Genomic DNA, 26,737 nt, shown 5'->3' with positions numbered 1-26,737 from the left:
TAATCTGTGTGTCTCGGCTATATCTGGAACTATAAAATGACTATTTCTTTTTCAGTCACCTTTTCCAAAAATGGAATAATTGAAACTGGACTATAATTGTACAGATTTCCTGGGCCAATGAGAGCTGTATCAGAGATACATCACTACTTTCTTAAAATGGGCTTTAATCTGTGTTCAATTTGATCTGTCCCAAGAATTTGTCAATCAGATGATCCACTTCAACACTCTCAGATGCCTAGTAAATCAAATAGTTTATTCCGCTTGGTGGGAGGTCAAATGCCTTGGGAGCAATTCTATCAACCACCTGGACTATCTCTCTCTATTCAGCTGGGGCTTTGTTAACATGATGACAAACAAGAAATTCCCCAAATTTAGAAAATCCAAATCTTTCAGGCACATGGCTCAGAACATTTTAACTTAAACTTCATCCTGAAGAGGTTTGCTACCTGAAGTGTAAACTGATCAGGGAGTGAATTGTCTATGATAATGGAATCAACAAGAAACTTTTCAAAGTTCAGTTCGTAACTGCACTGAATAGAATACAAAATTCAGCATGTGTCTTATTATATGCATAGAGGCAAGTATAGTTAAGATATGTCCATAGTGGTCCAAAAGGACATAAAATCCTAATCTATCCCTAATTGTGCAACTTCAGCAATTCCCAATGGAAAGGAGCCTAGAGTAATCCATTATTACGTATGAAATTATCCTGGGTATTCAGGAAGATAGACTGTTAGGCAGTGCATAATAGTCTGTTCAGGACTTCTCCAAAATAACTCTGATGGCCTATATATTAGGGTTAAAATAAGAGAATAAAAACAATATGGAGAAACAAAAACAATAACAGAATTAACAACAACCGAATGCCAGCAACTGATACATTGTATTGGGACAGAATACACATAGTCAGCAGTCATAATCGAAAACCAAAATACAATATTTTGTATATACTCACACGGGGGGACACACTCTGGACTTGATTTTCGTCTCTGGTCAGTGGCTGAATGATCTAGGAATAGGGGATCTAGACATCAAGCCCTTGTCATGGACAGATCATTCTCTCCTTCACTTAGACTTTCGAGCCGCTACCCCCCGCCGCAGGGAGACGGAACCGACTAGGTGGTTCCGTCCCAGGCGCCTAATGGACCCTGACAGGTTCCTGATGGAGCTTGGGCCATTTCCTGAGACCCTGGCACATGACTCGTCTGAAGACCTGGTGGCCGCCTGGGATAGGGCGGCCGCCGGAGCTTTGGATCGTGTCGTGCCTTTGCGGCCTCTGACCCGATGCCGATCTCAATTGGCTCCTTGGTTCTCCGAGGAGCTGAGAGAGATGACGTGTCAGAAAAGACGCCTAGAGAGCGTCTGGAGGACTAGTCAATCTGATTCTGACCGAACACAGGTGAGGTCTTATATCAAGACCTACCTAGTGGCGATAAAAGCAGCGAAATCCAACTATTTTCCGTTCTTATCGCATCTGCAGAGAATCGCCCAGCCGCTGTTTAGGGTGACCTGCTCCCTCCTTCGGGTGGGAGCGCGGGAAGATCTGTTGCAGGGTCGAGCCGAGGATTTTGCGCAATTCCTGCATGATAAAGTCGCTCAGATTCGGGAAGGCTTGGACTCCGACTGGATGAGTCCAGGGGGGTAGACGGGGGTAGGTCTTGAGAATATTATCTGGGAAGAGTTTGACCATGTGGCTCCTGAGGACGTGGACAGGATTCTGGGTAGGCTTAGTGCTGCCACATGTTTACTGGACCCGTGTCCCTCCTGGTTGGTACTGGCCTCTCAGGAGGTTACACGAGGCTGGCTCCAGGGGATTATAAATGCTTCTTTGAGTGAGGGTGCCTTTCCTGCCACCTTGAAAGAGGTGGTGGTGAGACCTCTCCTCAAGAAGCCTTCCCTGGACCTAGCTGTATTAGCTAATTATCGTCCGGTCTCCAACCTTCGTTTTGTGGTGAAGGTTGTTGAGAGTGTGGTGGCACGACAGCTCCCCTGGTACCTGGATGAAGCTGTCTATCTAGACCCGTACCAGTCGGGCTTCAGGCAGGGGTACAGCATGAAAACGGCATTGGTCGCATTGGTCGATGATCTCTGGAGGGCTTGGGACAGGGGTTGCTCCTCTGTCCTGGTCCTATTAAATCTCTCAGCGGCTTTTGATACCATCGACCATGATATCATGCTGCAGCAGTTGAGGAGGTTAGGAATAGGGGGCACCATTTTGCGGTGGTTCTCCTCCTTCCTCTCCGACCGCTCGCAGTTTGTGTTGGCAGGAGGGCAGAGGTCGACTTCGAGGTGCCTCGCTTGGGGGGTGCCGCAAGGGTCGGTCCTCTCGCCCCTTCTGTTCAACATTTATGTGAAGCCGCTGTGCGAGATCATCCATGGTTTGGGGGTGAGGGTACATGAGTACGCTGATGATACGCAGCTGTACATCTCCACCCCAGACCACCCCAATGATGCCCTTGACGTGATGTCCCACTGCCTGGAGGCCGTGCAGGTCTGGATGGGGAGAAATAGGCTCAAACTCAACCCTTCCAAGACCGAGTGGCTGTGGCTTCTGGCGTCCCAGTATAGTCAGCTGTCACCATCGCAGTCTATAGGGGGTGAATCTTTACCCCCACAGAGAGGGTTCGCAATCTGGGTGTCCTCCTGGACACACGGCTGTCTTTAGAAGAGCATATGATGGCCGTGGCCAGGGGGCCTTCTATCAGGTTTGCCTGATCCGCCAGTTGTGGCCCTTTCTGGATCGGGATGCCTTGTGCATGGTCACTCACGCCCTTGTTACCTCTCGGCTGGACTACTGTAATGCTCTCTACATGGGGCTCCCCTTGAAGAGCACTCGGGGGCTCCAACTGGTCCAGAATGCAGCTGCGCGGGTGATTATGGGTGCAACCTGTTGCGCTCATGTAACACCTCTCCTGCGCAAGCTGCACTGGCTCCCAGTGGTCTTCCGGGTGCGATTCAAGGTGTTGGTTACCATCTTTAAAGCACTCCATGGCTTAGGACCTGGGTACTCACGAGACCGCCTTCTGCCACCGATAGCCTCCCACCGACTGGTTCGCTCCCACAGAGAGGGACTCCTCAGGGTGCCGTCGGCTAAACTATGTTGGCTGGCGACACCCAGGGGGAGAGCCTTCTCTGTGGGAGCTCCTGCCCTTTGGAACGAACTGCCCCCGGAAATATGCACAATCTCTGACCTCCAAGTTTTTTGCTGTGCCCTCAAGACCCTGCTCTTCCGACAGGCAGGGCTATCTTTGTAAAGTAGTTTTAAATTTGGAGTTTTAAATTTTTGGGTTTTTAACGAAACTTGGCCATAAATGTAATAATTTTAATAATTTTTAAATTTAATTGGGATTTGTATTGTGTTATTTACTTGGCTGTGCATCGCCCCGAGTCCTTCGGGAGAGGGGCGGTATAGAAATAAAATTATCTATCTATCTATCTATCTATCTATCTATCTATCTATCTATCATCTATCTATCTATCTATCTATCTATCTATCTATCTTCAATACAATACAATATTCACTTCAGAGCAGGGTCAGGGCTGCAAGGACTTCAGAGGAAATGCTACCGCACAAGACAGGCACAGTTACAAAGTAGGCATGTCTTCTTGTTCCACAGGATGATAATGGTTTACACTGGGATCTGGATCTCATTAACTTTACCTGATCTAAAAACAATAACAAATGATTTCAAAGATAACCATGTCCTAAGTCCTGAAGGCATTACGTGTGAAGAACAATCTTTAACTGCTCCTAGAAAAGGACAAGTAGTCATTGCAGCTTACATCGGTAAATTGGGAAACACCAATAACTATCTGCATAGCCACATTCTGGACCATGGTAACCTTCAAGTGGTCTTTGACTTCCATACAGGTAGTTGCTGACTTTCAATCAATCACTAGCAACAATTCTAATTTACAACAGGCTTCCCCAGGACTACTTACAACAGAGATTTGAAGTTCTGACAACTGCCGCCCCCTGGTCATGTGATCAAATTTTGGGCACTTAGCACCTGGCCTGCATTTATGGCCATTTGCAGCATCCTGTGGTCAAATTACATGATTTACAATTTTTTTTTTTTTTCCAGAAATGGACATTTACTTGATGTTTCGAGCAAAAAATGCCCTTCACAGAACATGGATTCACTTAACAACTGCTGTGTTAATTTAACAATCAAATTAATGACTGCTGCAAAAAGATTGTAAAACCAGGTGCGATCATGTGGTAACTCGCTTAACAACTGGCACAAATTATGACCATAATTTTAGGCTCAATTACAATCGTAAATTGAAGATTACCTGTAGTTTAAAGAGAAGTAAATAAGCTATGGGTGATTGTAAAAAGATCATATCTCAGTTCCACCTGGGGAGGAACAACTCCAAAGGACGCAAACAGCCAGCCAGTTGGTGCAATGCACTCCCTCCGTATATTATATTTTATACCTCCATTTGTGCATTGTAACTGTTTATCAAAACTTGCCAAATTAGCTTTTTCTAAAGCTTTTGATGATTGTTTAGGTGATTAGGTTTAGAATCTGAAGTAGACCTGGGCATTCATCTCCCCATGGACCATATCAGCCCTTTTGGCTGTCCCTGTCCAGACCAGGGCAGTGGCCTCAGCAGCCCTATTGGTTGACTCCTCCACAACAATCTCAGGAAAATGAATTACCCACCCCTTCTCTGAATATAGGTAACTATTACAGTTTATTGTTACATTTTACATTCAGTCCAAAAACAAAAACGTGGACAAGATAATAGGCTATATTATGCCAAAAAGATAGTTAGCAGATATGAATCTCAGCTAAAAGATAAGAATGTCAATCATCCCAAATTCTGTAAAAGTAACACACAAGAAACCTTAAACATTTGCAGAACACACAGAAAAATAGGATACTTTTTTTTTCTTATAACAATGATGCACTTGCAATGATAGAAGAATTGCAGTAAGGTATTTCCTATATTCAAAGAAAGGCTGTAGCACAGAAGTAGGCATTACAATCCCAGGAAATTTTGTTCTCATTCTCTCTCCGCCTACTGGGTCACTGCCCAAATCAAAATTTCACAAACAAAAACTACAAAAGCAAAGTCTGGCATCCTGCCACTCTGAAAAAGAGGTTTTAATGGGAGCTGCACGAACTGTAAGGCAGTTTTGTGAGAACAGCCATAGCTCCGGAAGGGTTAATTGACTCAGCATCCACAGCTAGCGAGCAGTCTCTCATATCCATCATTCCAGCACAGAAACAACACAAAGCAAGGATTGTGAGAAACCGAGTCTTGCCAGAAGTGGGTTGAGATGGCAAAGCATTGCTCTATCATAGTATTACAATAGGTGTTCAGTATGCTGTGCCAGATCTTTCCTTCAAAGCATAGCTTTCCAAAGTTACACTGCCACAAAAAGCAAAGTGGCTACAGAATATTCAATCTGTTTTCAATTCAGCATGAGCAAGCCGTAGATGGAACAGCTCAGCAGCATACAAACACAAATTAAAGGAGCACTTTTTTTTCTGAGACTATTTTAAAAAGTACAAATCTAGCCAGTGAGCTTGTGAAGCAAGGAAGACAAACTTGTTTTTCGAGGCAAGAAACAGCTCAATGATAACCTAAGTAAAGGGTGAGGATTTCATCATACCTCAGTAGCAGCATTCAGCCACCCATTTTCTTTTACTTTTTAATCTAAAGTATTTTTACTTGGATTAGTAATTTTACACTTCTTTTCATACTAAACCTTTAATACACATAAAACAGGATATGTCAAATAAATAAATGGAAATTTTGTAATTTATTATATTTCCTTCTCTTACCATAAATTGCCTATGAAAATATCTGAAACAACAAACTACCATTCATTATCCTTAGTACAGGCAGCTGTATTTCTTGTATGACAGAGCCCATATAAAAGATCATGCCTCTTTGAGTTTCAGTAAAGAATTCCATAGATGAAATAAATTGCAATCAAATAAACTTGAAAGAGTGGTGCACGTTAACTCTTCCTTAATGTTGATCACAATCCAAGAAACCCATTATAGATGACCCATACCAAGTTAAAAAATGCCAAGGAGCCTAACTGATAATACTGAAAAGTCTATTTGCCCTCTGAGAATCTTAACAAAAAGTCAAAATTTGGGGTGGGGTGGGGAGAAGAGTAGAACAACTGAATTACTGTGGAGGAAGAACTGAGTCTAATAAAATATAAAAACAAAATTATAATTTATTGCTAACAACCCTCAGCAGTTCCACTAAAAATCGTCGCTCTTGTTTCAGTATATACACACAGTTTCTAAGAATGGTAAAAAGAGACAAGCGAGTAGACAGACTTGTTTCATCAAATCCTTTTCCTCTTTTTTTTTCTTGGTTCCTTGGAATCAGTTTTTGACTCCTGGTGACCTCCTGTACAAGTCCCAGCAGACTTGTACAAGATTTTAGGAGGTTTGCCTTTGCCTGCTTCCCAAAGCTGAGAGAGCAACTGGCCCAAAGTTATCCAGCTGGCTTCGTGTCAAGGCAGGACTAGAAATCATAGTCTCCTATTTCTAGCTTGGTGCCTTAACCAATATACCAAAGTGACTTTTATTTCTTTTCTTAGGAAAATATAACTGTTAAAAGAAATGTGTTATTAAAAAGGAAGTTTATACTGTATTTAATTGGTTTAATTGAAACAAAAGGCAGTAATTATGTTTACTCTCAGGATATATGAAGGATTAATGAAATCCTGACAGAATGACATAAATAATCAAAAACAAGAGATTTGAAGGAGTAAGTCATTTGTGAAGGAGTTTCATATAGAAGTTAAACAACACAGAAGCAAACAACCAAGCCCGGTAGAACCGTAAACAGACCATCCAGGCATTCAGTTGATTTTTTTGTCCATTACCACTGACTTGAGTCTGCTCACTTAAGAACATGACATTGTAAAACAGTACTTCCATTCCAAACCCTGGGAGATAATCTTCAAATGGTTATCATGTCAATGGCCTTGAATGCCATTGAGAGATCCAATAGGAGTAGGAGGGCTATATTTTCCTATTCAAATTTTTCAAGATGACCTATAGAATTTCAGTCCCATTCCTGGATATGAAACCCTGGATATGAAATCGATCTACACAATTTGCTTCATCTACATAATTTGCGCTAAGATTCTTTGTATTGTAGTCTTAACATCACCTCCACAAATTTTTCCAAGAAGGGTGAATACTGATTGGAAGCTATTTAGTCTGGTTGAATCAAGAGATGACCTATTTGAAAGTGGTATATTACCAGCCCATCCATCCCCTTTCAAATGAGCATTTACTACCTCTAATCCAAAGGTATATGATTCACCCAGCTTCCTGACTTCTGCTATCTGTGCAGGCATAGATACGTCCCACAGATAGCAGAACTAATTTTCGAGAATCCTATCTATATTCTCTGAAAGTACAAAGATAACCCCACAAAATGTTGTCTTAGTTATCCAACTTGTTTCTGTAAAAGTGGGATCTACATCAGAGCAAACACAATAAATTGTGTTGATAAAATGTCTTGTAAACATACCTCAGCAGGCTCAAGATGTATTATCCTGTCTATCCTTCCCTAATAGGGTATGAGGCATCTTGAGAGCTGCCATTGGACAATTTTCAGTCAAGGCAGTGAGAGAGAAAAATACTGGTATTTTGCAATTCTCATTATGTGGTTCAAGTTCAAAGTTGGGCTTGTATCTCTATACAGTAATATTTATTCTTCATTTTCCAACAAATAGGTTACGGCATTATTTGTGGTACTTCATATCTAGATCTCCTTATTAAACTATGGAGTGCCCCAGGAACTGTATTATTAGCATACTTTATATTGCCACATATTTCAAGAATTACATAAAAATGATATGCCACATACAACAAAAAGATAGTGTTAGTAATTTGTGTATATTTTATTCATTATTTATTAAATTGATATGCTACCCATCTCACTGCTCGCTATATATGGTGAGCTTTACAGAGTAGAATTCAATGAAAGTCAATATGATATAACAAACCCATTTCTAACTGCTGCCTGCTAAGAAGTGAGAAGCCCGAATACTAGAAAGAAAGAGGTTAGGGAGATGGTTCTAGTCTGGAAAACTTTTTGCTATTTTGCTGTTATTGGTAACAATTACAAAGAAGACACACATTTTTAATAGCTTACCTTAGTAAAAAGATTGCTCCAAAATGATCAAAGATAGTTAAAAAAACAATTAACATTGCCAAACAATAATTTTTTTTATGAAAAGGAATGTCTTTTTGCCCCACATTCTGTGAGGTAGATTGGGCTGAAGAAAGAGTAACTACCGGTAGCTGAAAATCATGCATTTAGCTTTCATAGATAAGGCAAGCCTAAATTCAGTCTCCTGGTTTCTAGCCCAGCATTTTAACCACTACACCAAACTGGACTATCATAGCACTGTTCAAATACATGGCAGATGTCTCACAGAAGACCTGGATCAGATACACAATAAAGGATTTAGGTTAGAAGGCAGAAGCTGATATATGTTAGAAAATCATGGGTTTAATTCTCCTTCACTGGAAGTTCAGCGGAGGTTAATTCTTTGCTTTGGATATCTGCCCTGAGCAGATATGGCCTAATTTGCTTCCTTCCAAATCCATGATGAGGAAAATAAAAACCAGAAAATTTTCGCCCAATCTAGAAATAACATGAGCTAATTGGAAATACACTGAGTTGCTGGAGAGAACAAGATTTGGGCAGATAGTTTTAAGTAAATGATAAATAGGTGAATATGTGCCTAGGTGAATATGTGCATAAGCTTCCCTTAAAGTTGCATATGTGCAACTTTAAGGGAAGCTTATTTTATGCAAAGCAAATGTTAAAGTCTAATTAGAATAGGAGCAACTAAGATGAAAAGAATTGCAAGAAGCCAAGGTAGGCCTATGGATTATGAAGAGAAAATATTAAAATAAAAAAAAAGACATACTTATTATGGCAAACCAAAAGGTTTTAGAGTAAGCTTTCAAGTTCTCCAGAATTTTTCATTGGACAATACCGATGGTCCTCAACTTATGACCATTTGTTTTGCGACTGCTTGAACAGCATCCCTAGGGTCACATGATCAAAACTCACTCACTTGGCAACCAGCATATATTTACACCAGTTGCATCAGGGTCATGTGATCTCCACTTGTGACCTTTCCAGATGGTTTCCAACAAGCAAAGTCAGTGGGGGAAGTCAGATTTGCTTAACAACTGAACGATTCATTTAACATCTCCAGTGACTCACTTAACAACCACGGCAAAAAAAGGTCATAAAATTGGGTGAGACTTAACAATCTTGGTTAGCAGCAGAAATTCTGGTCCAATTGTGATTGTCAGTTGAGGACCATCTGTATTTAAAGAATTGCAATATATACAGTAATCTGAAATTCCTGCATGAGGGTAGAGTGGTGGTATCAGTGCAGAAGTTCAGTATGTGCTTGAATTTTCAGTTAAAATACTTTTTTTTAAAACGGGTCATTTGAGATAATGGATAGGATTACAATGTTATATTATTATTTTTTTCCTGCCCTGAAGTAGAGCTGAAACTACAGGTAGTCCTTGATTTACACTAAAATCCAGCCCACAATTTATGTTGCTAAGTGAGGAATTTGTTTAGTTTTGCCCCATTTTACGACTTTTCTTGTCATGTTTGTTAAGCGAACCACTGCAGTTGTTAAACTAGTAACATGGTTGTTAAGTGAATCTGATTTCCCCATTGACTTTGCTTGTCAGAAGGTTGCAAAAGATGATTAAATCACCCATGACACTGCAACCACAAATAAATGTGAGTCAGTTATCAAGCATTCGAATATAAATCACATGATTATCGGGATGCTGCAATGGTCACAAGTGTGAAAAATGGTCATAAATCACCTTTTTTAGTGCCGTTGTAACTTCAAACGGTCACTAAATGAACTGTTGTAAGTCAAGGACTACTTGTATTTAGATTTTGGGTCTGTGGATTGAATACATTCTATATATAATTCAAGAGAATGTTTCATCAAAACAAAAAGGTTAGGAGGTGGTAATAATATAAGGGTGTGTTTATATATATTTCTTTTTCTCATACATTAATTCTCTCTCTCTCTTAATACAGATTCTGACTGAAAGAATTGCAAGGTACACCACTACAATAATTAACAACTCAATTAAATAGCAGAAGCATCTTTGTAAAAATATATTGCTTTTTTATTAGTACATTTGCCAGACTGTTGATAGCTGTGAATAAAGAAGATTACTGTAATAGAAAATCCAGTTCCCTTTTTGATTGAGGATTTTTTTTCATGTTTCTTACTAGATTAACCAAGAAAGAACTTCATACCACAGAGACTAGCTGAATCAAAGAGCACAAAGACAAAGGAGAGAGACAAGCTACAGCACAAGAGTTTGGATCATAGCCAAAAAGAAAATAAAAAGATGAAGTATGGCTCCACTCCCAAAACTATGCAGTAAAACAACTGCATAGAAAACAAAATCCGTATCAAAGTTCCATCTAACTCACTCCCTATTCCTAAAGTGGGTGTGTTTGTTGACTGTGTATCATACACAAGGGAAACTGCTGATCCCAGAAAGCAGGTCTTACTGACTGCTGGAAATGCTGCGCCCAGTGCTAGAATTTTGTATCAGATCCCAAAGACAGTATTTATTTCACTTGTCTTTGGCAAGGAAATCCTAGTGTTCCTTTCAAATGAGCAGTAATTTCTTTTTGCTCCTTTGTTTTTATTTCCATTAAAGAAGAGGCTAATTTTCTTTGGCAAAAGGCCTCCAGCTAATCAGATTGTTCATACTGAGAACTGTTACTGTAATAGTATTAGTAATTACTTATTAGTCACCCTCATGACCAATCCATGTTATCTGAATTTCACCAGGATTATGCATTCATATTCCCAGTTCTAAGATGGCACATGAGGAACCGGTCTGCAAAATGAAAAATAAAGTTTCCCCATACAAGCATTTGGAGAAATAAATACGAAACTATTTGCATGATGCATGCTTTTTCTAGTGGTATTAGACTGAGCAAATTTCCTCATATTCAGGTAGTCCTCAACTTACAATCACAATTGATCTTGTTGCTAAGCGAAACATCTGTTAAGTGAATTTTGCCCCATTTTATGACATTTCTAGTCACAGTTGTTAAGTGAATCACTGCAGTTGTTAGTAACACAGTTGTTAAGTGCATTTGGCTTCCCCATTGACTTTGCTTGTCAGAAGGTCGCAAAAAGTGATCACATGATCCCGGGACATTGCAACGGTCATAAATATGAGTCAGTTGCAAAGCATCATAAAAGAGCCTTGGTAGTACTAGGGTTTAAGGCACCCTGTTATTAAGCTGCTTAAGACCAGCTGCCTGCAATTACTGCAGGGTTCGAATCTCGCCAAGGCTCAAGGTTGACTCAGCCTTCCATCCTTTCTAAGGTAGGTGAAATGAGGACCCAGTTTGTGGGGGCAATAAGCTGACTTTGTATAAATATACAAAAGGATGAAGGCTATTGCTGAGCACATTGTAAGCCGCCCTGAGTCTTCGGAGAAGGGCGGCATATAAATCAAATTAAAAAAAAAATAAATAAAAAAAAATCTGAATTTTGATCACATGACCATGGGGATGCTGCAATGGTCATAAGTGTAAAAAACAGTCATAAGTCACTTTTTCCAATGCTGTTGTAACTTTGAACAGTCATTAAATGAACCATTGTAGGTCGAGGACTACCTGTACATATTTATCCCTTGTCTCAACACTATTTTTTTAAAAATAAGCATATCAAAATATTTTTAAAAAGATATAAAGCAAATAGATTACAGCCATTCAATGCTTAGCTCTTATTTAAAGATTAAAATGTTATCTTCATTCATAATTTCTGTATGAGTGAGGCATTCCTAAGTTCATAGTCATGGACCTGCTATGATTACATGCAACCTAATATGCCACTAAAAAATGAAAGAACTATTGGTCATTCAAACTCTTTTCCTGTGTATCACACACAACCAAGTTGTTATTTATTATGTTCTTATTTCTTAAATATTCTTAAATATATCTATTTTAAAAAATATGTTCTTCAGTCTGCCTTAAGTACCACTTTTGTTATTCAAAATAATTTAAAAACTTTGTCCACAGAACCTATGTTCTGAGAACAGAAAATGAAAGTTTTAAATATAAATGTTATGAAAGTATTCCAGCAGAAAAAGAAGAAAAATATACCAGGACATGTAAACGCACTAGAAGTAGCATGCATAAATGACAACAGATCTGTATTAGGAATATTACAGACAAAAAAGCCCATTTTCCTTCCTAAGAGCTACTAATGTTTAAAAAAATAAGCAAACTCAGCATTTTGCCAGTTAAGATAATATGACTAAATAGAGAAATCACCATGCTGTGACTGAAGAGCCTAATCGATACAAAATTTTGTGAATTATTTATTTATTTATTTATTAAATTTTTATACCACCCCCTCTCCCGAATTATATTAGAAGGCCTTCCATAAACCAAAAAGTAAAGAAGACTCACTGTAAAGTTGCCACTGTAGCAATCTTCAGTTTCTTATTCTACTGTTTACATTCTTTTTAAACTAAACTGTCCCATGAACACTTTAAAAAGACAGAGACTCAGGTATGTAGCCTTGTTCAAAGTGGCAATGCCCTTGACTATTTCAATATCAAGCACCATCATGGTTTAATTGTAGAATGAACAGAAATCATGATCTGAATTTTGTAATGTTTCCGATTTTCAGACAGCAAAGGAATATTACACACAGTGTACAGTTTGGTTCTGAAACTTGCTGGCATGGCCAACAATCAACAATACAGTTTTTTTAAAGTAAATGTTTAAAATTTATTGTTATTAGACATTCAGGGCTGAAAATAATCTTGATGAGTAGTCCCAGGGACTAAAGTGCTCCAATTACAGTCCTCTGTTATCAGTAATTTTTTCTAAGCTGGTCAGGTTGGTCCAGATCTCACCTATCACCATTTCTTGAACGCAAAAATGGATGTTGCCTTTCGCCCACTCCAAACCTATCACAAATTCACCTCTCCACTGAACTGTTGCTCTGCTTCAAAATTACTTTTGTCATCTTAAGTCCTTTTGTACTATTAATCTATTGTGCTTTATTCCAATTTAGCAAAATCTCCCACTGTGATCAGGAATAGTGCCTGGCATGTCCCCTCTCTTGCAGCAGTTGCTTTCTGCCCTATATGGCCATTTCATCTTGGACTGCTATGTTCCCTGTTACTCAGCAGCTTCCTTTTTAATTCTTCCAGTTAATTCAGTGAAGTTCTGTAAAAACCATGGAGCCCAATAAAGTGTCATGGCCATTATGTTTTCTCTAACTCTTCCCCCAGCATACCTCCACTCTACCCTTAACATCTGCCAAGAAGGCACCTTTTTGGTTTCTACCCACTGTACTGTCTGTTTTTTAAATGAACACAAATCACCTTTAACTTGTGGCTTAGGAATTTTGGAATAAAGCTGTAAAATTCCAACAATTCTAGATCTTTTCTTTTATGCACTTGAACTATCAGTATTTCACTGCTACACAAACCACGCTAAACTTGATTGCAGAAAATACGACTTCAGTAACAGAGTCATTAATGCCTGGAATGCACTATCTGACTCTGTGGTTTCTTCCCCTAACCCCCAAAACTTTAACTTTAGACTCTCTACTGTTGACCTCACCCCATTCCTAAGAGGTCTAAAGGGCGTGCATAAGCACACCAGCGTGCCTACCATCCCTGTCCTAATGTTTCCTTTTATATGTATCCATTTCATGTATTCATAATTATGTTTATACTTATATCTGTTACCTATTATATGCTTGACGAAATAAATAAATAAATAAATAAATAAATAAATAAATAAATTAATTAAAATGTTCTCTTTTTCTCAATCATTGTACCATCAAAGCAATGATTGAACAATACAGAGTGGAGAAAGAAAAGGTCTGTGTTAGTTTCAAAGAAGAAAACATGAGAAGAGAGTATGAAGGCATACAGGTGCACAAATAACTGGGAAAGCAAAGGGAAAGGCAAAGAGATCACGAAGGAGGGAACAACTGCTGAAAAGAAAAGGCAGACTTTAAGAGACCCATTCACACAGAAAACATCTAGAAAGGGTTGACTTTCCTATATGAATTGGTAGGACAAGAAGCAAGAGAACTACCAGCCAGGGCCTACTGTGGCTGCTGTCCTGTCTGAACATCAACTTAGCCCCATTACAAAACCAGTACAATCCAGATGGAATTTTTTAAAGGCAGCTTAGGAACAGCTAGGAGCAGCAGGGAGACAAGCAGCTTAGGTTGTCATGAAGAATTACCCTTACAAGCGAAGATGCTAGGCTTTATACAGCAATATTTTGATCACGTAAACAACTGTGTACATTATCATTCTAAAAAGTGTTGGGTTATCATTTTAAAGTATAAAGTACTGTACACTGAAAAGATATAAAATACTGAAGTAGTTGGTGAAAGTTTAAGCCATGGTTTGGCTAAAATTTTAGTCATGTGCATTTATGAAGTTTTTTACTCAAACTGACTAAAACTCTTGTGGAATTCCCATGCTAAATAATAATTGCTTTGTTTTGCCATGTTATTTCACCTGGAAGAGACTTATTAGCATTTTCCCTCTTGGAATTATCTATCCTCTCTCCCCAGCTTGTCTCTAGGCCATGATTAAGTTTAATTAGTAACTGTATGTTTTCCTTTCTAAAAAGTCCTCATTTTAAGGGTGACTATGAGCAAAGGTTATATACATTTAATTAAGATCAAATAATGAAAGTTGCATAAGCAGCTGTCTGCACAATAAGTTTTCCTTACTTTTCTTGAAAATAAAGTAGGGAAAATACCAAATTTTTACATCAAAAGAAATTAACACTGCCCTATTCTAGTGCCTATTTATTTATATTTATAATTTAAAATTTAATAACTTCTTAAATTACTGTCATTCAAGGCTTTGGATGTTAAATATGGTCCTAAGACATTAGGCTGTGTTCCTCTGCTGTAAGATCCAGACACAAACAAAAATCATGTTGACCCAAAAGGAACAAGATTGGTATCAGAAAGGCAAGAAGCTGAAAACCTGTTGCTAAAATCAAACTTATCCCCTGGGGCATGGAGTGAATGTTATGCAAATTCTAAAGCTACCCGTAAATTAACTGATACAGCCAATTAATCCAGAAAGGATAGATTTAGCCCACAGCAGATCCCCATCTCTAAATATTTGGAGTCATTGCACTATCTACTGCTACAAGGCTAGAAAGCTAGTGAAAGCCATTGTTCTGAAACCTAAAAATCTTTCTAGCCTTCAAAACAATGGCATTCCCAGTGCTCTTCTGTATGCAGAAGATAACACCTCAGCTAGGTTACAGATCCAAGCCCTGTTTCTACAGTCCAGTAGAGGGTTGAGCCTACTCAGCAGGCAGCTTTCAGCCAGCCCGCCAGCCCCCCCTCCCCCCCTCCCCCCGGAGACGAAGGAGTCTTTTTGGCAGTTGGCAGCAGCTTGCAACTTTCCTTGCTGGCTTCCCCACTGACTTTCTGGGGAAACCAGCAAAAAAGATTGATAAGAAATTAATAAGAGAACATCTATCTGCTTTGAATGAATTCAAATCTCCAGAACCAAAAAGTTTATATCCCAGGATACTGAAGGAGGTGGCAGATGTGATCTCGGAACCACTGAATGAAATCTTTCAGAGCTTCTGGAGCACGGTGGAACTGGAAAAGAACTATGTGGTTCCAATATTTAAAAAGAGCAAAGAAGTGGATCCAGGAAATGACAGGCCAATCAGCTTGACATGAATACCTGGGAAAATCCTGGAAAAGAAAATCAAACAGTAGATTTGTGGGCATCTAGAAATAAACAAGGAGAATACAGGAAGCCAGCATGGGTTTGTTAAAATTAGAGCATGTCAGACAACTTTATTCCCATATTTGACAAAGTGACTAAATTAATGGATCAGGGAAATGCTATGAATATAGTATACTTGGACTTCAGTAAGGCTTTTGACAAAATAAACTACAGCCTACGTCTCAGTAAGGTAGAACAATGTGGGATAGACAGTGCTACTACCAGACGGATTCACAGTTGGCTGACCAACTGCACTCAGCATGTCGTTCTCAATTGAGCTATATCTACACGGAGAGAAGCATGCAGTAGGATATCTCAAGGGTCTGTCTTGGGCCTGGCTCTTCAACATCTTCACAATGATCTAGATGAAGGGATAGAAGGGGAACTCATTAAATTTACAGACAACACCAAACTGGGGGGAATTGCCAATGGTTTGGAAGATGAACTCAAGTTTCAGAAGGATCTTGACAGACCTGAACATTAGGCCCTATCCAACAAGATGCAGGGGTGAAATGCTACTGGTTTGCACTGATTTGGGTGAACCAGTATAATAAAACCAACCAGTTCGGGTGAACCATTAGTAAAAATATGCTACCGGTTTGTCGGAACCAGCATTTCTGACGATTAGCTGTGCCATGCGATTTATATTTGCTAGAAAGTAGGAAATCCTGCTTTCTAGCGAATCTAAATCGTGCGGCACAGTTGTTCTCCCCCCGCTGTTCTACTTACTTTCTTAAGCCTTTTTCTGCACGAAGCATGTGTTTTGTGCGCACTGCGCATGTGCGCAGCATGCAATTGGAGTGCACTGTGCATGCGTGCACACCTTGCATTTGGTGTGCATTGCACATGTGCATGCACAGCACATTTGGCGCACATTGCGCATGCAGCGAATCAGTGACAAACCTTGGAGGATTTCACCACTGGTCAGAAGCATGCTGCAGCTGCCAAAAAAGCTAGTTCTAGGTTGCATCAACAGAGAAATAGCATCAAGATCATGATAAGTAATAGTTCTGCACTGGTGAGACCACACTTGGAATATTGCATCTAGTTTTGGTTACCACAATTCTAAAACGATGCTCACACCCTAGAAAGAGTGCAGAGTAGAACAGCAAAAATGATAAGGGATCTGGAGGCTAAATCATACAATGAACTGCTAAGGGAACTAGGTATGTTTAGCCTAATGAAGAAAAGGCTCCGAGAAGAATTATATCAGTCTTACAATATTTGAAGGGCTGTCACAGGAAGAGGGTGTTGATTTATTCTCCATAGCACCAGCGAGCAGGATAAGAAGCAATGGATGGAAACTTGTCAGAGGGAAATTCAACCAGGAAATAAGAAAGAATTTCCTAGCAGTAAGAATGATTAATCAATGGAAAAGCTTGCCTCCAGGAGTTGTGATGCTTTTCAAGGTTTTCAAGAAAAGATACGACATCCATTTATCGGGGATGGTATAAAAATTCCTGCCTTGGGCAGAGGGTTGGACTAGAAGACCTCCAAGGTCCCTTCCAGCCCTATGATTCTATAAAAAGATTGCAAATAGCGATCACCCGATCATAGAGGGGCTTGGCAACTGGTCATAAGTGCAAACAGTTTGCCAAAAAACCCAAACTATAATCATGGGATCGTGGATACATGGCACAACATTTTACAATAGCTGGAAGTGCTTTAGAGGCTATAAAAAAAACTTTTCCAAAGCTATTGTAACTTTGATGACTACCTGTAGTGATTTTATTGTTTTATTTTACTTTTAAATATGTTTTAAGAAACATATGCATAAACATATCCATTCAATAATTGGAAAGAAAAAATAACAGACTTTTTTCTTTTCATATAAACTTCTCTTCTTGGTCAACCAAGAGTGAAATTTTCTTATCACAGGTAAGTAAATAACACGAATGTTTAACAGACTGGAAAGATGAAAGCAGAGCAGGATCATTACAAAAAAGATGTATTTAATTCAGAAGACTAAACACTCCACCTGAATTGCACAGAGTATAAGCTGACTTGGAGAATGGATTTTGCACTTTTTAAAGATTCTGTTACATTATCTACTAAATGCATTCCAGAAAATCCAGGTAGGTTTTGTTTTTGAGTTTCGTTTCTGAGAATTTGATGTAAAGTATGCTATCTTATTATCTATTCACTATTTACATATTAGCATCTATTTACATATCTGAGTGAAATAAAGGCACTGAAACCAAGGCCTTTTAAGGTGACTTTCACAAAACAGTGTACACTAGAAAGAAAAAAACAAAAACATCGTTGAGCACTTGTCCACAGCCCATTTGTGGTCTACAGCTACAAATACAGGTAGTCCTCAATTTACAACCCCAATTGAGCCCAAAACCTATGTTGTTAAGTGAGACATTTGTTAAGTGAGTTTTGTCCCATTTTATGACTTTTCTTGCCACAATTATTAAGTGAATCACTGCAGTTGATAAGTTAGTAACCCAGTTGTTAAATTAACCTAGCTTCCCGCCTGACTTCGCTTGTGAGAAGGTTGCAAAAAGTAAACACATGGCCTTGAGACACAGCAACAGTCATAAATATGAACCAGTTGCCAAGCATCTGAATTTTGATCACATGATCATGGGGATGCTGCAAAGGTGTAACGGTGAAAAATGGTCATAAGTCACATTTTTAGTGCCATTGTAACTTTGAACAGTCACTAAACGAACTGTTGTAAATTGAGGATAACTTGAATCTTGTTGATATCATATTCTCAATCAGAAACTTCAGTTAGCATGGCTACATATGAAAGCATTTTTAACCACTACAAAGAATTGTATTGGCTGCTGAAGGATTGGAAGGGGAAGGTAGGGGAAAAAAACATCAGTTTCAGTTTCTCTAGGAGAGCTGAGCAGACAAGATTTTTTTTTCCATGAGTAGCACAGATTGCACAATTTTCCTTCCTTAAGCAAGGAATGTGCTTTATGAGTCTAGATGTCTATCTCAAAGGTGTGAATTTAACTTCTAACTCAGCAGAAACATCTCCTGTAAGATACATGTCAGAGAGGAATCTCTGTATTATTGCAGCTGTCATACCACATGTTGTAAAGCCATTGATTCTTCAACCTCATAAATTGTTTCATTTTTCTCTTCTGGGAATCATTGTTCCTGCAACTGCATTAAGCAAATTTTGATAATGTTAACATAAAATTTCAAAAACGGTCACACACTTATGAATTGGATGGCCATATAAGTCAAATAAATAAATACTGTACTATCTCTCGCCTACACAGGCTAAGTGATAGTGATCATTATTATTCTGATTGTTGTGGTTTTTAATCTGGGTTTTAATCACCTTATTTTTTATTATTGTATGTTTTTAACTTGTGTTCGCCGCCCTGAGTCCTTGGGGAGAAGGGTGGCATATAAATTTTTGGTAAATAAATAAATAAATGTGACTGGGTTAACACATCATGGTAAACATGTCATGATAAACCACCAGTAACCAGGACACATAATAGTTTAATTTAACATGTAAAACTGCTATGTTCAGGTTTAGCTTAGTAACTAATAACAGTTTAGTATATAATCTGAATTCAGTCACTACTGTATGATCTGTAAATCATTTATTCAACAAGCCAATGGCATACCACAATGTGAATGCTCAGTCAGGGAGCGGCCCAAAGTAACTCAGTGACTAAATAGGTATCTGAACCAGGGCTTTCCCAATTCCAGTATGACAATCAAGATATCATAAATCCTTTTCTTGCTACTAAAATCTAGCCAACTATATTTGAGTCAGCAAAAGAATTACTCAGTTTCAAAACCTGAAATTTGCCACCCTCATTGCTGATCCATATCCTGCTATTACTACCTCTGTTCTGAGTTGCTATCCTAATTTTGTGCATTCATGATCAGCAAAATGACAGGTTCATTCCTCCAAGTTTGCTGTTTTCTCTCTTCTGCCTATCACCAGGCTATAGGAAAAATATCCACCAATCATAGTGCTGCAAGAGGAATGGGGAGGGTCTGTCTTCTTCCTGTGCCTCTCCACCTATATCCCATTCTGAATAAAGTTTTTAGAAACAATCATGAAAATAGTTAAGTCACAGGCACTTAAAATTTCTCTTTCCTTTCTTTATACAGTTGACCAATAGCAACTTACAGTTTCCTCATCAGGAAGCAATGAGAGAGAAGCATATCAACATTTCTGTATATTATGCTATTTCAGCCTGTGTATGCCACTTCACCCTGACACCATTATAAGCCCTGGCAAGAAGTTATTTTTCCTTATATTCTATGCATCATCATGTCCAGCAGATTGACAGCAGAGAAGTAGATTGGGAAATGGAAGGAAAAAATAGCTTGAAACAGGCAGTAAACACCTCTCTAACCCCACTTACTACTGGTCATGTGATTCTATCTCTGACATAGTGGGTGGCAAAGTAAAACAGATTTCAAACATCTTGCAGCTTCCACTAGATGCTCATAATGATTTAAATTTGTCTCACTCATGGGGTGGGGATGGGATGAAGACATCCCAGGGATGTCATTAAAAAAAAGATGTCATCAAGGCATGACTGTGTTAGTTAGGAGCAAGGATGAAAAGGCCCAGGATTCAGAAGCCAATCCCATTAAATTCAATTGAGCACAGACTATACTATTAATTTAGTTTATTATCCCATTAAACATATATTGAACACTAGGACTTGCTTTATTAATAGCAGCTATATGACTAGATAGTTAATAAGTTGGAATAGCAATCAAAAATGTACAGCAAATCAGGCCAAAGTCTTTTTCAATTCCTCTTTTAGTAACATAATTGGAACAAGTGACAAATAGTACATCTTTTATTACTTAAAAGCACAAGCTAAATATAACCATGGTTGACTTTGCAGGGGTGGGGAAGGTCACGTTTTTTGTTGCAGTGTGATTTTTATGGCCAAATATAAACTGCTGCTCCAATCCTGACCACAGAGATAAGATACCAAGACTAACAATAGGGAGACTTAACTTGACCCTTCCAGTTCTGTGGTATGAGGATCTTTTTAATTTAGCAAATGAATGGTTTTTTTTCCCACTTCAATACACTTCTTCTTTGAGAATTGGCACAAAGAAACACTACAGGTTTCCATTTTGCAAGAACAGCAAAAGAAGGAACTGGAAATTTGAAGATTAACTAATACACATGAGGGAAAAGATTGGTGAAGTTTATCTTTTTAAAATGATAAACACAGAAGTACAAAAGCAAACAGCACACCAACATTTTGAAAAGTGCTACTGCAGAATTTGCTCTAAATTTTAGTCTGCAATCCTGTGCATGCTAATTTAAATTCCATTGAATCTAGCCAGCTTTATTATGACTTTCCTCATTACCTTTCTATTTATCAGAGCAGTTGAGGAAAATGTGATACACAGGACAGTTCTGTAAAAGTTTACTCAAAAGTAAACCTTACTACTACAATTAACAAAACTTTATCTGGGAAGCACTTATCTAGCATATAGGTATTATGCACTCTGGTGTTCTGGAGTCAATCATACTCTCATTAAACATTGACCTCAGTCAGTGCAGGTACAGTTATAAGCAACTTTTTCCAAGTCCTTTCTCTACTACCTCATGACTGAGTCATATCAGAAATCTTGAACTTCCGCATAAAAGGTTGGAAACTTTAAATTTCAACGATTCCGCAGGCTTCATCGATACTAAGAAACCACGTTGGAACCGAGCTGCACGGGTGGTTTGTTTTAAACACAGGTGGAGGCTCGAATCCCGTGAAGGATTTGGAAATAAATACTACAGAAAACTACTCAAGAGTTTCAAGATCGCCAAGATCGAGAATTACAAAGAGGAACTGTAAAGGGATAGTGCGGGCTAAGTAGACGATGCTTACAGTTTAAATAAGCGCTCCATATCCTTGATCTGCCGGCGAGTGAACTCTTTAAACTCCGTGTAGGGATTGAAGACCTGGGCGAGGCGGGGCTGTGTCGCGCCCGCGTTGATGTCCTGCCTGCGAGTCAGCTTGGCGCTCAGCTCCGGGTCAGCGGCGGCATTCAGCGCGCTGAGGTCCTCGGCCGGGTCGTCGCCCGGGTCCTCGGGGCTCATTTCGGAGCCGGCCGGCTCAAGGGCGAGGCTGTCATCCTCTTCTGCAGGAGGCGCCTCCGAGGTACTGCCATCTCGAAGCAGTCGTCTCTGCAGTTTTTGGGCCAGTTCGGACGAGGCCATGGTCGAGAAAGAACAAGCGTGCCCTACAACCACCACCGTCGCCGCTGGGCTCGCTTCCTTTCTTTGCTAAAAGCTTACCCGCCCCGCTAACAGCAAACTTTATTCTAGGACTTTGGCGAATTGGCGGGGAAGGAGGGCCGGGGGCGGGGAAGCGGCGAGAGGCCGGGCTGAGATTTAAGGAGGCGCCGGGGATTGGCGCGCCATCGCAGTAAAGTCTCTGAGGTTGTCCCTGTCGCGGAAGCTCAAACTCTACAGTCAGTTTCCTCCATTATTATTTTTTTCCGCTGCACCTGTCACCGAATCTGGTGTTGATCCTTTATTTCTCTCTGGCTGTAACAAACACCTGTTGTTGCACTTTTATGATAGCTGAGGAACCGCTGTATTGCACCTCCGAGCAAAAAGTGGATTGGCCTGGATCTTAATAATGAAAATATATAACGTATACAGTGATTAAAGCTACACTCTAATGTGCATTTGGTTTTCCCTTTCCCTCTCCTGTCTTCTATTAGAGGCTGTCAGATGTCAGAAATGCCTTTTCAGATTTGATGGAAGAGAGGAAAAGTATATAACAAATCTGCCTTGGATAGATTTAAGATTATATTGTAAACAGTATATGTTAAAACAGGAGTACCATATCTCTTGGAGCTGGGGTGAAATTTTGGGAACATGTTCTGGTGCTCTCCAAATAATAGTTGGACGGTTTGCCTGTTCACAAAATGGCTGACAAGAACACTTGCAGAGCACTGATTCCCTAAAATGCTTTGCAACTAGTAGTAGAGCAGTCCCTCTTCCTCATGTTTACACTTTCCTTTTTCAGTGTATCTGGGAACACTTCCAAACAAAGCACTGGCTTGCAGTTACCCAGTTTTTTATTCCTTTGGAAATCTTATGGGACTCTGAAACATACTTGGAAATAAATGTTATGCCAGGTTCGCATTTCATTTTGCAACATGCCAGTACATTTTAAGTCAAATGGAATAGGAAACCTGGTGCCAAAATGCCTGTTGGCCTCAACATCAGCCATTCAGGATAATGATGGATTTTTTCTTCATAGAAAATAAATGCTCCTGTTATATCATCATTTTTGGTCTACAGCCCAAAGAGCCTACAGCTATAACCTCACTATACACTATATTCACTCCTGTTTAAAGTGTTATGTCAGAAACTAACCAGATATATCATTGCCAATTTGTCAATTCAAGCTGAAGTATGGCTCTATTTTTTGTTCTAATATTCTGTATATGACATCTTTAGTGAATTGTGTATGTTTAGATATATAGATAAGATTGGCTTCTGACATATGCATTTACCTGGCAATAAAGTTAAATAGACTCACAATGAATTCACTGGAAATTATCACCAGGTAAATACTGTATGTATATTATGGAATTCATGGTCATAGATGTTTTTGGACGGTCATGTAAATCAGTGGAAAGCAGGCACAACACATTAGCCTATCAAACAGTCTTGAGTGCTCACTGGCATCTTGAAAAAAATGAACCCACTGCTGCCATCAGAAAATATCAAATAGTTGATTAGCACAACAGCTATTCCTTTGTGGCTCACTGTTATTTTTAAGCTATCTGGCACTTTCCCCTCTACAAGATGTGCAGAGCACTGGCATAAAAATTAATAAACATGCATAGAAACCATTAACATTTTACTTTTTGTTAATCTTAGGAGTAGGATATTAAGGTAGCAATTTGATGCACACTATCTTGGAATTTAAATTTCACTGAACTTGTTTATGTCTCATGAAGCAATATTACTATTAAATGGAAACTTCAAACTAAGGCCCATTGCAATAACATGCATAAGAGTGTTCCAAATGTAGTTGTCTTTATTCCTTTTGAGCTATTTGCCACATATAAGAAGAACCAATCGTGTCCTATTTGTGCTTTAATGCTTGCTCTATTTTATATGATGTCTTCCCTTATTCTGCATGTAACATTTTTCGTAATCTATTTTACAAGTGCAGGACATAATAGAAAACAATGTGCTACTAATAAGGAAGAGAAGGTTGTTTCCCTTTTAATCCTTTTAAAATTAGGCTTCGTAATCCCAAATGATGCAGAAAAAAAGAAAGTGATACAACAGTGAGAACTACTATTTTTATAGACGTTTAAAGATGCTTGTCCTTTTAGCCTACTATGGAAAATGAAAATTATTGAGAATAATTAGGATAGGAGCTAACACTACATACAGAATTTGTACAGCAGAATATTCTAGTCCCTACTTCTGCTTTTGCAGGCATGTGCAGAGATTATGGGAAGAAAGGAAATTGCATATACTTGCATATATATACATGTACATTCATACACGTTCTAATAACAGTGTAAAGTAAGTCATACCCTTTATTGTGAAGATTATTTTTAGCTAAAAAATTACCATCGAAATTCTGATCCATATCACTACATGGGAAAATAAAAATCTAACTAGAACAAATGTTGAACAAGCAGGAAAGTGTTATTTTAAGAATGATCTTTTTGTAATTCATGCTTTTACATATTAATCCAGAATGATTACCATTCAAGAATATGTGTGCTTGAGTGTAAAATCTCTGCAGTTTTAAATTGTTATTAATTAAATTGTTTCATGCGATATTGGTATCAAACAATTTGATCTTGAAGTTAAAACTCCCCAAATGGCATGTTACTTAGATTTTTCTAAAATCCTTAGATTTTTATTAAATTCCTCAATAAAATGTTTCACCATCCTTTCTTTTAATAGCACACAGGATAAGTAAAAAATGTCAGAGGATAGGTTTTCTTTAATTTTTCCAATGTATCTTTTCATGTGGAGATTATTGTGACTAGAAGTTAAGAGAACAATGATTATCAATGGGGTCTAGAATAAGGTTATAACTGTCAGAAGAGAAATGAAAACAATCTTGTTATAGATAACATACTATAGCTGTTGAAAAAAATAACGTACTTCAGATATAAAAAAAAAAGTGTTATGTTTTCTAAAACATCTAGGGAGCTGTTTTATTGTGAATTTTTGCACTAAACAGAAAACTGGCCTTAGCCTAAATGGCTCCTATTACATTTTTCAAGGCAAGAGCTTGCAATTTGTCTATCCCAGGAGGGAACTTCCTTAAATTTACAGAGGCACATCTCTCACATTTTTCCTGAGATCTAAAATAATCTAGAATGAAGTCACAAATTTAACATTATTAACATTATGCGTTGACTTACTGTCTTCCAGAAGAAGTCAGCAGAGATTTTCTTTTCTATATGAAAGTACAGTAACCATAATCTTGTTTATGCTTTTATTCTACTGGTATCTTTGGCACAAGAAATCAATCTGATAAACCACTAAATTTTCTGAAGTATATTTTTTCCTTAAAAAAAATTAGCTAGCTAGTCAGAACTGGTAGAAAGTAACACCTTTATCCAATTTATCCTGTTAAATGCCTGCTTCAAACAGTAATGGCAAGCTTGTTCACAATACTGCCTGAGATGATATTTTTGTTAAAATAACCAGAATTCCTGAAAATAAAAGCTGAGTATCAGAAAAGCCCACTCAGCAAAAAATACCAACGAAGTATTCAGATTCAGGTTTCCCTTCCTAGTAATTGTACTAGTTTTCTTTTCTAGCCCCAGAGCACTGGTGTTCGTCATAAATAATGTTGATCTTGAGGAAGTCCAGACGGAGAAAAATTCCAAAGGAATGGAAATTCCGAAGAAGCATACTTTAACCCTTTTTCTTTGCTTACTCCATATAATAAAAGAGTTTTGTTAAATGAGCCCTTAAAGTCTTTGTTAAGACTTTATGTATCTATAAGGGCATAAGCAGAAGGGTCAGAGAAGTATAAGAAATGAACAGACATAGTCATTGCCTGAAATATAGTTTTGAAGAGTTAGTTCTAAACTGGGTGAGCACATGCACACAAGGCTTATCTGGAATATGTGAAGAAAAATTTTAAAAAATCTTTGGTCATGTATAGCCTCGGCACTGAATAACAACGTTCCCTGCTTCTAGCATGATTAAGAAAGCACAGCCTTTATGTCAAAAGATGTGATTTTATTTACCTTTGGATCATCTTTTTATTCCTTGTGTTTATTTAATTGTTGGTTTCAAACTATTTGATAGCATATTTCTTGCACTTACTCTTTTAGGGATGGGTGATAATAGCAATATAGAATGAAATGTGGTAATAACTATCGAATATCATAGCATATATAAGGATAGTTTCATTCAATTAAAAAATGGAGAATTGAGAAGGAAATTGTTCGATTTTTAGCTATTCAGTTCACACTTGCATCCAATAGTGGTTAATGAATCATCATATAATGGTAACAGGATGTGATTCTATCTCCAGCTGAAGCTAAAGTCAGCTAGTCAGCCCTTGTGTTGTTTTGCCAACGAGCCAAATATTAATAACTTTGCCAAATTATTGGAGAACATGTTTCTGTTTCTTGAGCACAGGGATTGTGTGTGGATATGTATGTGTGTAAATAATGAGACTTTAATTCTCCTAACCATCCTCCAACTTAATTGTTATGTTAAAAAAAGTTAAGAGAAATAATGATAAAAATGATAATGTTTTTATATATCAATTGACAAAGAAATGGAAAATTCAGTAGTCAAGGTCTTATAGAAAAATATGAGGATTCTGTAAATATGAATGTCACTAAGTCAAAACTGGCACTCTTGCACTGGCAACAGCCTGAAGATTGATGTAATGTTGTACTTTGCCTATAGCACTCCTTTTCATAAGCACTATGGTAATTGCTGC

The 26,737-nt window shown here is 38.4% G+C and overlaps 1 protein-coding gene and 1 pseudogene across 1 annotated transcript in view; one reads left to right on the top strand and one right to left on the bottom strand.

The window, feature by feature from the left end:
• The window catches only part of EFHD1 (EF-hand domain family member D1), a 39,504-nt gene extending 14,453 nt beyond the window's left edge, over nucleotides 1-25,051 (bottom strand). Inside the window, exon 1 of the mRNA XM_034439724.3 lies at nucleotides 21,665-25,051. Within this exon, the coding sequence (XP_034295615.1) occupies nucleotides 21,665-21,996 (332 nt within the window). The 5' untranslated portion in view covers nucleotides 21,997-25,051. The remainder of the gene's footprint in view (nucleotides 1-21,664) is intronic.
• LOC148113096 (uncharacterized) lies at nucleotides 1,142-21,631 on the top strand (annotated as a pseudogene).
• Nucleotides 25,052-26,737: the final 1,686 nt, after the last annotated feature.

This window comes from Pantherophis guttatus, chromosome 6, assembly GCF_059756535.1.
Source record: "Pantherophis guttatus breed Tessera chromosome 6, ASM5975653v1, whole genome shotgun sequence".
NCBI classification, from domain to species: Eukaryota; Metazoa; Chordata; class Lepidosauria; order Squamata; family Colubridae; genus Pantherophis; species Pantherophis guttatus.
This window is presented reverse-complemented; position numbering and strand designations above follow the sequence as displayed.